The following is a 13,575-nucleotide window of genomic DNA, read 5'->3' on the forward strand; positions in this document are numbered from 1 at the left end:
GACCCTGAGGGAAGACTCTTAATTCTTTCTGCTTTTGTGGTTCTGACCTTCCTCAGTACCTTGGCAATCTTTGTATAGCATCTGTCTCCCCCCATTTGTGCTTATTTCTGTGACTAATCTGCCCTTTTTGTATCTTCAAGTGATTAGGTTTAGAATACACCAGCACTGATAATGGCCTTGTTAACGCAGCAAAGAATATCCTGTTTACTGATAAGGATTATATCTACATGTAAAGGAGTTTAGGATTCCAACACATATGTGGGAGAGGGAACACAGTTCTGTCATAGTTCCATTTATCTATTTTGTCTTTTATTGCTCATGCTTCTGGTGCTTTATATATTAGTTCATTTTCAAACGCAAAGTCTTGAAACTTTGCCCCTGTGATTTCTTCTAAAATTTTCATGGTTTAGGTTACTAGATTTAGATCATTGATCTATTGTGAATTAATTTTTATGTATAGCCTGAAGTATGAGTCCGGCATCATTCTTTTGCATGTGCAGTTTCCTTCTTCATTTAATAGACTTGACACCCTTGTCAAAAAAATGAGTTGCTCATAAATGTATATATTTCTGGATTCCCAAAGTATTCCATTGGTTTATATGTTTCTCATTATGTCAGTACCATTCTGTTTTGATTGCTGTAACTCTATAGTACATTTTGAACTGGAGAAATAGTTTTTATTTACTTTTTCAAAATTTCTTTGAATGTTCTGCATCCTTGATAATCCCATATGAATTTGAAGAATGCCTTTTTAAATTTCTGAAAAAAGACTACTGATATTTTTATAGGAATTGTGTTGAATCTATGAATGCTGTAGGTAGTATCACCATCTTAAAAATATTAACTATTAAGCGGTAAGCAAACAATGCCATAGAAAGGGGAACAACTAGGGAATTAAAATCAAGGAGAATGTAGAGATCCAGGGGGTGGTTGAGCAACAGCAATCTAGCTGAGAGGAATTAGTAAGAGGCAGAAGTAAGATAAGTATGATGGTGGGGCACAGAAGGAAGGTAAAAGGAAACAGGAATGATCTAGGGAGCAAAGCCATAGATAGAGGTATAAGCATAGGTGTGTACATATGTAAATACATGAATTCATAAAAATAGAGGGATTGGCCTATATACATATACTTATATGGCAATACACTGAGGAAGTGGACAGACTTCGGGCCTCTGCTCATACCCTCCCTCAATGCAAGAACACTTTGTTCTAACAAACTATCATTCTGTGATGCTTACCATCCCAGCACAATCGCTGAAGACAAAGTGGGTGCATAAGCAAGTATGAAGAAAGCGATAGTGCCCAGCTATCAAAAGATAAAAGTGTCTGGGGTCTTAAAGGCTTAAAGTTAAACAGGCAGCCATTTAGCAGAGAAACAAGCCAACGTGGAAGAAGCACACCAGCCTGTGTGATCATGAGGTGTTGTCGGGACCGGGTAACAGGCATCAGATGACCATAACAAACAAACAACAACCAAAAAACCCATGTTGAGAACAAGGGGGGTTGGAGCAGAGGCCCAAAGCCCATCTGCAGACAATGGGACATCCCCTCAGAGGGGTCACAGGGAAGGGATGAGTCAATCAAGGTGCAGTAAAGTACTAATGAAACAATATTACTCTGGTTCCTTGAGGCTTCCTCACCCCCCACTATCGTGACCCCAGTACTGCCTTCCACTACGGGTTAGACTGGAGCATGTGCACATTTACCAGTAAGAGATAAGAGCTCACGACACAAGGAATCTAGGAACAAGAATGGAAATAGCGATACCTTAAGAGTATGGGGAAGGTGAGAGGAGGGGAGGAAGAGGGAACCAATATCAGCGATCAACACATAACCACACACACAACCCCCTCCAAGGGGACGAACAACAGAAACCATGGGGGAAGTGAGACCGTGGTCAGTATAAAAGATGAAAATAATAATAATTTATCAAGGGTCATGATGGGGGGCGGACAGCTGATACCAAGGGCTCAATAGAAAATAAAGTCTAGAAAAGAATGATGGCAACATATGTACAAATATGCTTGATATAATTGGTTGTATGGATTGTTACAAGAGTTGTAAGGAACCCCAATAAAAAGATCTTTTAATTAAAATATATATATATATACATATATATAAAATCATACAATCCATGAACATGAAATGTCTCTCTGTTAATTTAGGTTTTTAATTTCTCTGAGTATATATTATAGTTTTCGATTAAAAAAGTAACAGGGCTTGATTTCCCAATAAAATTCTGTGGTAAACGCTGTGCTCCCCTTGAAAAATGAGCAAAGGTATCCTTCCTCATGATGCGAGACAGAAATTCTTGACTCAGCTTTCCTGGGACCTTTTCTCATCAGTTTTCATAAAGCTTTTTCATAAAAAGCCCCTGTGTGTATCCTGGATCTTTCAAGAAACTCTATCAAGATTCTTTGGGAATGTCAAAATACAGATACACATACACCACATCTTCTAAGCTGACCTTTCTGCCTTGAATTTAACAGAACAAGCTGATCACCTGGCAAATCGCTGTCTTGATTCTATTTTTTAAGGCACCCTACAGTACTGTTGGGCTCAAAAATAACAAGTGTGACGATGGCGCTGTACCTGGCAGCGTTTCATTCTGTTGTGTATAAGGTAATTAGAACAATTGTGAAGGCATCGAACAACAATACTTAGACAAGTGTGTTACTGAGGAAACTTGTCTGTAATCACCCAGTGATGGCAGAGATGAGCTTAAAGACATTTTGTTGGGAATTGAGCCCAGTGTATGTATGAACTGGAATCCTGATAGCAGTACTTTTCCATTTACCCTGGTGGACATGTATGTAACATCTTTTATTTCTGTTTTCCACAAATACTTTGACATCCTCATATGTGCATGTATATCAAAAGGAAGGAGGAAAAACTATAATTGCGTATGTATATTTGCTTCTCTTCTCATTATGAACAGCTTTTACCCCTTTTTCTTTCTTTGGGTATAACTTCCAGTACAAAGTTGAATAATAAAAATTTTAATGACCCACTGCCATCAAGTTCATGGTAACTCATAGCAACCCCATGTAGCATTTCCAAGGATTTAAATCTTTACGGGAATAGTCTCAATTTTCTCTCACAGAATGGCTATTGGGTTTGAACCACCAACCTTGCAGTTGACAGTTCAACACTTACACTATTTAGTGTACTACCAAGTGTTCCTTGAAATGTCAAATAGCAGGGGTGAAATCTGGAATCTTTGTCTTGTTCTTGATTTTAGTAGGAATTTCCTTTCTAGTTTATTGAATGGTTTCACCATGAAAGATAATTAGATTTTATCAAATGTCTTTCTACATCAATTAAGATAATGGGTTTCCTTTCATTAGTTTTCTCAATGTGTATTGCACTAATGAAACAATCCGTGCTTGAAGAAGTGACAGCCAGAATGTTTGTTAGAAGCAAGGATGGTAAGACTGTCTTAGATACTTTGGACACCTTATCAGGAGGGACCAGTCCCTAGAGAAAGACGTGCTTGCAAGAGAGAAGACTCTCAACAAGATAGATTGACACAATGACTGAAGTAATGGGCTCAAACATGACAACAATTGTGAGAGGTGTAGAACTGGGCATTGTTTCAGTCTGCTAACTTCAGGTCCACAGTTTGAAACCACCAGTCACTCCCTAGGAGAAAGACAGGACTTGCTATTCCCATAAACAGTTAGTCTCAAAAACTCACAGAGACAGTTTTACCCTGTTCTGGAAGGCCACTCACTATGAGTCATCATTGACTCGAGGGCTGAGAGTTTGGATTTTGAAGGGTTTGAGTAGCAATACCACCACAAGAACAGTGACTTTCTTCTGCTGAACCAACCTTGTATTCCCGAGATAAATCTCACTTTGTATGGTTTATAATTCCTTTTAATACACTTAGATTCAGTTTGTTAATATTTTGTTGAGGCTTGAGACTTTTTGCATCTATATTCATTAAGAGAAATTGGACTTATAAGTAGTCCCACCTCATCAAATATTAGGAAGAGTCTAAGAATGATTAGTGTTAATTCTTTTTTTTTTTTTCACTTTTTAAGTAAATGTTTTAATTTTATCTTTTAACATAAAATGTTACATTTTTCCCCTGAGGCAATATGTTTAATTCAGTGAGTTATTTTATTTTTTTTTTATGTTTCTATTTTCCTCTCAACTTTATTGTGTATGTTCTTTTTTTTTTTTTTTTAACAATTTATTGGGGCTGATACAATTCTTTTCACAGTTCATACATATACATACATCAATTGTATAAAGCACATCTGTACAGTCTTTGCCCTAATCATTTTTTTCTCTTTTCTTCTTTTACATTTTATTAGGGACTCCAACAACTCTTACCACAATCCATACATATACATACATCAATTGTATAAAGCACATCCATACATTCCCTGCCCCAATCATTCTCAAGGCATTTGCTCTCCACTTAAGCCCCTTGCATCAGGTCCTCTTTTTTCCCCCCCCTCCCTCCCCTTTCCCCCCTCCCTCATATGCCCTTGGTAATTTATACCTCGTTATTTTGTCATATCTTGCCCTATTCGGGGTCTCCCTTCCCCCCTTCTCTGCTGTCCCTCTCCCAGGGAAGAGGTCACATGTGGCTCCTTGTAATCAGTTCCCCCTTTCCAACCCACTCACCCTCCACTCTCCCAGTATCGTCCCTCACGCCCTTGGTCCTGAAGGTATCATCCACCCTGGATTCCCTGTACCTCCAACCCTCATATGTACCAGTGTACGGCCTCTGTCCTATCCAGCCCTGCAAGGTAGAATTCGGATCATGGTAGTTGGGGGGAGGAAGCATCCAGGATCTGGGGGAAAGCTGTGTTCTTCATCGATACTACCTCACACCCTAATTAACCCATCTCCTCTCCTAGGCCCCTCTATGAGGGGATCTCCATTGGCCGACACTTGGGCCTTGGGTCTCCACTCTGCACTTCCCCCTTCATTTAATATAATATATATATACACATACATATATACATATACACATACATACACACACTTATATCTTTTTTTTTTTTTTGCATGATGCCTTATATCTGGTCCCTTGGGCACCTCGTGATCGCACTGGCCGGTGTGCTTCTTCCATGTGGGCTTATTTGTTTCTGAGCGAGATGGCCGCTTGTTCACCTTCAAGCCTTTAAGACCCCAGACACTATCTCTTTTGATAGCCAGGCACCATCAGCTTTCTTCACCACATTTGCTTGTGCACCCATTTGTCTTCAGCGATCCTATCATGGAGGTGTGTTAGACTTCTACAGTGAGCTATCTGGTCCTGGCCTTTTCTTTGTAAGAGAGTTTTGATTACTGATGAACCTCTTCATTTTTTATGGGTGTGTTGATGTTTCTTTTTGTGTCAATTTAGGTAGGTTGTATGTTCTTAGGAATTTATGCATTTGATATGCATTATTTACTAGCATTCAGTTATTCCTATAGTATCCTCTTATAACCTGTTTTTATTTCTGTAGAGTTGATACTAATGTGTCCACTTTCATTTCTTGTTTTAATTACTTGCATATTCTTGTTTTGTTACTTTATACGTTTTTTGGTGTTTTATTGATCTGTTAGAAACACTAAATTCTAGTCTATTTTTCTTTTGCCTTTTTATTTCTGTTCTAATAATTATTCCATTTATTCTCATATTTTTGGACTTCGTTTTCATTTTTAGTTCTTCATGTTCTAAAGTGAAATTTTTTAATTTAATGTAGGCATTTATTGCTATAAATTTCCCCTCTGAGTGCTGCTTTTGCTGAACTTCATCAATTTAACTATGCTGCTGTGCTTTTATTTTCATTTGTATTTTCTGATTTCCCTTTTGTTCTCTTTGATCTTTTGGTTGTTTAATATTGTGTCGATTTCCACATAATTGTGTGATTTCCAGTTAACTTTCTGTTACTTGTTTCTCATTTCATTCTTTTATTGTTGGAGAAGGTCCTTCTTTAAAATTGTGTTTTAATTTTATCTTCTTTTTATGACCTAGCCCATAGTCTGTCTTCGAGAATGATCCATGTGGACTGAGAGAGAGTATTATCATGGCTGAGAGTGTTCTGTATAGAGACTGCTCGGTTGGTTCATAGTGTTCAAATATTCTTTTTTATTAGTGCTCTTGCTTGATGTCTTACCCATTATTGAAAGAGTGCACTTAGACATTTTCAGCTGTCATTTTAATGAAGCAGTTCACCTGGTTCATAGTAAATTGAAAGAATGCATCATCTTTATAAGTGAAATAATCATGGGAAGAACATTGAAAGACTGCTAAGATATGCGTGTTTTTCTTACTGAGGAAAATACTTAAAATCTTTTTCCTCTACTGTCTGAAATCAATTAGGACTGGCAAATCAAAATGTATTGATTAGAAAAACAGCTTATGAAGGGTTCATGAGAGGGGGATTGAGGAGGGAGGGCAAGATGAGCTGACACCAAGGGCTCAAGTAGAAAGCATATGTTTGGAGAATGATGATGGCAACAAAAGTACAAATGTGCTTGACACAATGGATGTATGTATGGATTGTCGTAAGAGTTGTATGAGCCCCCAATAAAATGATTTTTAAAAGGAAAGGTAAACAACAAATGCAACGGTCCACAGAACTCGCTGCCATCTAGTTGATTGTCTCCTGACAATACCCATGTAGGATTCTGAAGCTGTACACCTTCAAGAGGACAGACAGCATCGTCTTCTCTTCCACAGAGCTACGGACAGTTTTGAACTGCTGGCCTTGCAAGTTAGCAGTCCAGTGCTTACACAGCAGTGCCACCAGGGCTCCTAAAATACAATAGAAGCTTATTTTTAACTCATTTATCTTCTACAAACATTTAGTTATTCTCCTAAAAGGCATAAATATATTTGTCTCTTGAAAGTCAATAAATAATAGATCTTTTTAAGGTAAAAAAATGTTATGATCACAGGCATCTGAGAATTTATTCATTTTTACTAGATAGTTATCTAAATTTGAGGACCTAAACATATTTAGATTAAATACATTGAAAATTACCTTTTGGATAAGTGATTTGTATGTTTGTTTAGATGTTTAAAACGTTATTTGTATTTGTATTACTGTGTTATTTGAACTAACTCATTCTTAAAGGTCTATCACATGGATTCTATGAGAAATATATTAACTCCGTTTATCTTGCTCCAAGTCTCACAGATAGGAATGGTACATTAGCAACTAGACTGTGTTCTCCAAATGAGTTGTGAAAATAACAACTTTTAAGTTAGATAACTTAAAGTTAGGACTTGCATTTTTTTCCCTTCGTTGATAAAATTTTAAGCGTTCAGTTGGACTAACCTGTCAATGAAAAAGAGGACCTGATGCAAGGGGCTTAAGTGGAGAGCAAATGCTTTGAGAATGATTGGGGCAGGGAATGTATGGATGTGCTTTATACAATTGATGTATGTATATGTATGGATTGTGATAAGAGTTGTATGAGTCCCTAATAAAATGTAAAAAAAGAAAAGAGAAAAAAATGATTAGGGCAAAGACTGTACAGATGTGCTTTATACAATTGATGTATGTATATGTATGAACTGTGATAAGAATTGTATGAGCCCCAATAAATTGTTTTTAAAAAAAAAGAAAGAATATTAGTGAAATCTAAGAAAAAATGTTTGGAATCTTAAAAGTAAAGGAAGGTCTAAAGTAATTTAAGTAAAATACAAAACAAAGATTCAGAAAAATTCCACTTCCATTATACATTATATTCACAAAAAACAAAATCTTTTTTGGAATGATGAAGTGAGTTTAAATATTTTGAATTTTAATAATTTGTATTTAAAGAAGTAAGTATATGCCCTGCCTTTTAAAAGAACTATTTCAGGGTAACCAAATAGGCCCACTTAATAAGGGAGAACTTGATTTTCATTAGAATACAGTCATTTTACAAGCCATTGTCAAACCTACTAAAATGATTGGCTTAAGGAGGAAGCTAGATTTGATGCCAGAAATGTAGCATGGTGATTATGTGTTGTCCACAATGAAAAACATAAATGTATAGTGAAGGGATCAGAATCATGACCCTAATCCAGAAGTTCCCCCTAGCATTTTGTTAGGGAGTCAACAAAAATTGCGCATTCAATTATGCTACGGCTTAAGTATTCAGAATCATTTCTGGAACATTCTCACCAAAAAAAAAAAATGTATAGCTCAAATCTGTCAAATCTTTAGGTGCAACTTCTGGGTTTGGAGAATCACAAGGAATCTACCATGTTTAGTAAAGGAGCCATGATGGTGCAGTGGTTACGTGTGTTGGGCTGTGATGTGGGTGGTCAGCAGTTTGAAACCACCAGCAGTTTCATGGGAGAAAGACTGGGCTTGCTTACTCCCATAAACAGTTAAAGCCTCAGAAGCCCACAGGGAGTCACTGTGAGTCAGCATTGGCTTGATGCCATTGAGTTGAGTTGTTTTTTAGAAGAGGAATATACTAAATGTCAGCATAAGGACAAAAGCACACATGCAAAAAAGAGCTGTCTGTCTTCAAGAGGACTATGCTAGATTTAAAAATTTGAAGTAATAAAATGTATAGTTTTGGCATGAATACTGATTTGAGCCAGTTAGGACAATCTAAGTATGCTGAAATATTGCTAAGAACACTTACTGAAATTGGAAAAGAGAAAATAGAAATGTACAGGTTATTTAATAATGTGTATTACATGGTCTCATTTTTGGAAAAACCAAAAGTATGCAGTGTGTATAAAAAAGATCTAGAAAAATGTACAGATGTGCTTTATACAATTGATGTATGTATATGCATGGATTGTGATAAGAGTTGTATGAGCCCCTAATAAAATGTTAAAAAAAAAAAGATCTAGAAAAATACACCATATATACTCGTGTATAAGCCAAGGTTTTTTCAGCACATTTTAATGCAGTTTTTGTGGTAAAATTAGGTGATATTCAGGTTGGCTTATACTCAAATATATATGGTATATACATGATGGAACAGAATTGATATGTTTTGGTTTTGTTTTTGCCTATGTCTTATATACTGCTGTAACCAGAATATTTAAAAGCACAGTAAGTTTATGTATAATCCCAGGTTTCTAAGGTTTCATAATTTTATGAGTGCCTGCAATGCATGCTGCATTTAAACTTTAAGTTGCTATACAACTGTGCTCTGTTCCTTTATTTCTTAGATAGAGAGCCTGGATTTTTTGTTTCTATTAAAGACAATGGAGGAATTCTATAAAAGTGAAGATGAGGAAAACCTGGAAATCCTCTGTCCAGTTCAAGGTCAAGCCTGCGTAGCTAAGTTTGAAGATGGCGTTTGGTACCGAGCAAAAGTCATTGGTAGGAAAGTGTGCACTGTTTCTACAGGGAAATGCTTGCAGATTTTTATCCTATCCTTTGAGTTGGTATAAATTAAACCTTAGAAGTAATGCTAACTGAGTTTAGCTTTTTGCTCTGTCATCTGTCTTTGGAAAGTTGGAGATAATGTTGGGAGATAGGTATGGCTCATCACTACTAACTTAATAATGATAAACAACTAAGAATCTAGTTGTAGAGCTAATAGATCGTACAAAGCAGCAAAAGTTAGTAAGAAATTAATAACTGATTCCATGTCTGCCCCATGCTGTTTTGTTAGGGTCAAACTGAAGATACAGTCTCTTGTGTACTCTCAGCTTTCCTTTTGAATTAATATAGTCCACTTTCTCAGTAATTAATTACTAACATGTTAATTTCCTCAATACCTTTCTTTGCATTTTGTATATCCTATTTAATTTTATTCAATTTAAAAAACAATGGCGCCAAAAAAGAATGATAATTGTATCATGGGCAAAGACAGGGAGTGAAATTGGAGACTTTAAGGCTTCTAAATGTTAAAAGTAGGTTTTAAGAGGAATTTGGGGGCACTGAAAGTAAAAGACATGCAAGACTTGCCCTTGCTTCCTCTAATATCTGTGGTCTCTTGTTTGGATCACTAGTAATTTGTTTGTTTGTTTGTTTGCTTTGTAATATATGCTTTGATTTGTATAAAATTAAATAGTAAAAACAATAATAAAAAGTTAAATAATGATGAAAGGCTTACACACAAATAGTGAAAAGCTTATACATAGACACATAGTCCCCCGCTTTGCCTCTATCTCCCTTTTCCTTCCTCAAAAGCAATTACTTTCCATTCTTTTAGCTTGTATTATCACATCCCTATTTCAGTTCATCTGGAAGAAAGACAAGGATTTCTACTCCCTTTAAGAATTACAGACTGGGAAACCCACAGGGGAAGTTCTAGCCTGCCTTATAGATTCCCTATGAGTCTGAATCAACAGTAGCAGTGAGTTTGGAGGGTTTATGGTGTCTTCTAAATAATATGTATTACTTGAATTGGTACTTTAATTTTAGGTAAAAACTATTGACTTTAAAAATAACAATTTTAGATCTCATAAAGCCCTCTGTCTGCCCCTATTCCTCCCACCTTAAAGTTTATTAGCAATTTTAATTAAATCATTAGTCTATTTAAATATTTTCCCTGCTAAGATAAAGTATACGTTGTGCAGTTCTCTTTTGAGTTAATGATTATTTCATTATCTCATATATTTCATTTTCTTTCATTTATGGCTGCATTTTACTATTCAAAACCATTTTCTACATCACTAGACTTTTCACATAACTTAGTTCTAATTTTAACTTTTTTCAATCTGAAAATACCATTCTATCTTATCCAACTGGATATTTTTCCTGCTAGGGAAAACATTGGTTATCCTGCAAATTTATTTCACTTGGCAATATACTTCATTGTTCTCCATTGTTAGATATCCCAATTACCTGAACCCTATATTTAATCCCTTCAGTTTACTCCTACAATTTGATGGAGCCATTTTTCAGTAGTTTTCCCAAAGAGATCGAGGGAAGGAAGGAAGGAAGACAAGAAAGAGTGTTAGTTTAGTTACTTATACTTAAGTATACTATATAGTACTAAGTATACAATCCATTCACCATGATGTACAATAGTCACCAATATCTATTTCCAAAAGTTTCTCATTATCACCTCCCAAAATAAATTCAGTGCTGCTTAAGCATGTAACTCCCCTTATAAGCAATAACTCTCCATTTCCTCCTCCCCCAAATTCTTGCACTAATACTAAACCTCAGTTTCTATGCACTTCCCTGTTTTAGATATTTCATATCAATGGTATTAGACAGCTTTTTTGTGTCTTTTTAATTACTTAACATAATATTTTTAAAGTTCATCCCTGTCATAGCTACGGATGTTTTCTTAGTTTATCCATTTCTTTTTATGGGTGAATAGTAATACATTGCATAGCTATAACGCATTTGTCTATTCAGTTTGTGAGCCTTGGGTTTTTCCACCTTTTGACTACTATAAATAATGCTACAGTGAACACTGGTGTCAAGTGTCTGTGTTAGTGTGTCTTTTCACGTATTTAAGGCATATGCATGGGGGTGGATTGTTGGGTCATACAGTAATTCCATGTTTTATTGCTGCTGTTGAGAATACACACAGCAAAGCATACACCAATTCATCAATTTTGACATGTGTATGGTTCAGTGACATTGATTATATTCTTCAAGTTGTGCAACTGTTCTCACCGCCCCGCCCCCTCTGAGTTAGTTGTTCCTTCTCCAGTAACATAGATTTACTGCTCGCTGAGGTTCCTGTCTACAGTCCTGGTGGTGGAGTGAGTTAAGCATTTGTCTGTTAACCACCGGTTCAGAAGTGTGAGAACACTAGCCGCTCTTCAGGAGAAAGATGAGACTTTCTGTTCCCATAAAGATCTACAGTCGCGTAAACCCACAAATCTCATAAACCCATAGAGACAGTTCTACCCTGTCCTATCAGATTGCTGAGTCAGAATCTACTCACTGGACTAAATGAGAAGCTTCCCAACTTCTTAAAAGAGCACAGTTTTCAAGGCAGACATTTACTAATTAAGCTAAATTACTTGGGGGTTTTAAGATGATGTCGGGTATTTTTTATATAAGGTTTGAAGCTTATCTCGGGGCAAATTGTTTTGGTTTTCTTCAGCCTCCATGGCTGTAACAGATCTGGGTTCCATGAAAATGTGAAATTCTGATCAGTGTGTTCCCCTTTTTTGACCACAGTTCTTCTGTGGATTCTTTGATCAAAATGTCAGTCTTGGTATCACCGTCTAGTTCCTCTGCTCTCATGGCCAGAGGTATGATGGTAATTACTACCAAGGTAATGATGGTAGCTACATAGCGTTCCCCTGTTCCTCCAGAGGAATAGAGATCAGCAGCTGCTCCTTGGTCACTTGCAGGCTTCTAAGACCATGGGCCACTACCGTTGGAGATAGAATCGAAGCACTAAACAAATGAAGATAATCAACTTGTATTTCTCTTGTAACCACAAACCTAATCCAGTTTTAACTCTGAGGAACCACAGAACTATTGTCCATAGAAACTGCACTGTTTTGTGTTTTTTTAACAATACATGAGCGATATGGTTTGTCCACATCCTACTGGCTATGAAATGATAACTCGTTATTATATAATTTGCATTTCCCAAATGAGAAATGAAGACACCTGTATGGTACAATGTTAAGTGCTCAGCGGCTAACCATAAGGTTAACAGTTCAAATTCACCCAGCTTCTTTGCAAGATCAAGACCTTTCGATAGGCTCATGCAAAGATTACAGCCTAAAAAAAACAAAAAACCTTATGAGGAAGTAGTATTCTGTCATATGGGGTTACTATGGGTCAAGAATCACCTCTGCAAAACTTAACAGCAAACATGGGTAATGAATCATGTGGAGCACCTTTTCATGTGTTTGTTGGCCAGTTGTGTATCTTCCCCCTCTCCACCCCATTTTAAAATTGTTTTGCGGATTGTTTTGTTGTTGAATTGTAGTTGTTCTGGATGTTAAACTTTTTTCATGTATGAGAGAGCTTCAAAAAGTGCATGGAAAAATTCCTTTCTCTTTTCAGTTCCATTTTCCCCACAAACTTTTTGAAGTCTCCTTGTATGTGGGTCACAAATATTTTTCCAGTATTCAAGTTATCTCTTTAATTTGTTGATTAAATTATTTGTTACACAAAAATATTTAATTCTGATGAAATAGAATCTGCATGTTTCTTCTGTTGCTCAGACTGTGGGTGTCATATCTGTGATCCATTGTCAAAACCAAGACCTTCAGGTTTACCTCTGTTCGTTTGCAGGTTTGATGGTGCTAGTGCTTATATGAGGGGCTTGAAAATGCTTGTGAAAAAATGAAATGAAAAGATATTGGAATTTTCCCAAACCTTATTCAAGTCCCCTTGTTTTTAGATTTTTAATCCATCTAAGTTATTTTTACATATAGTGTGAAGTAAGGTTCCAAGTTCATTCATTGGCATGAACAGTTTCAGTTGAGACTGTTCTTTCCCCATTAACTAGATTGAGCACCCTTTAAAAGCTGATTTTCCAGAGATATTTCTGGACTCTCCATTCTATTCCAATGATGTGTGTGTGAGTGTGTGTGTGTGTGTGTTTCCTTTCACCCATACCATTCTATTTTTATATCTGTGGGTTTATTTAAGTTTGTTAGTCTGAAATTGTGAATTTGCCTAGTGTGTGCTTCTTTTTCAAGGGGAGGTCAATTTAAGACTTCCCATGTCTACT

General features: G+C 36.4%; 1 protein-coding gene across 1 annotated transcript in view; it reads left to right on the forward strand.

The window, feature by feature from the left end:
- RNF17 (ring finger protein 17) overlaps window positions 1-13,575 on the forward strand; it is a 103,755-nt gene that overhangs the window by 38,465 nt on the left and 51,715 nt on the right. Inside the window, exon 16 of the mRNA XM_075563563.1 lies at window positions 9,134-9,287. Within this exon, the coding sequence (XP_075419678.1) occupies window positions 9,134-9,287 (154 nt within the window). The remainder of the gene's footprint in view (window positions 1-9,133; window positions 9,288-13,575) is intronic.

Source organism: Tenrec ecaudatus, chromosome 11 (genome assembly GCF_050624435.1).
Source record: "Tenrec ecaudatus isolate mTenEca1 chromosome 11, mTenEca1.hap1, whole genome shotgun sequence".
Lineage (NCBI taxonomy): Eukaryota > Metazoa > Chordata > Mammalia > Afrosoricida > Tenrecidae > Tenrec > Tenrec ecaudatus.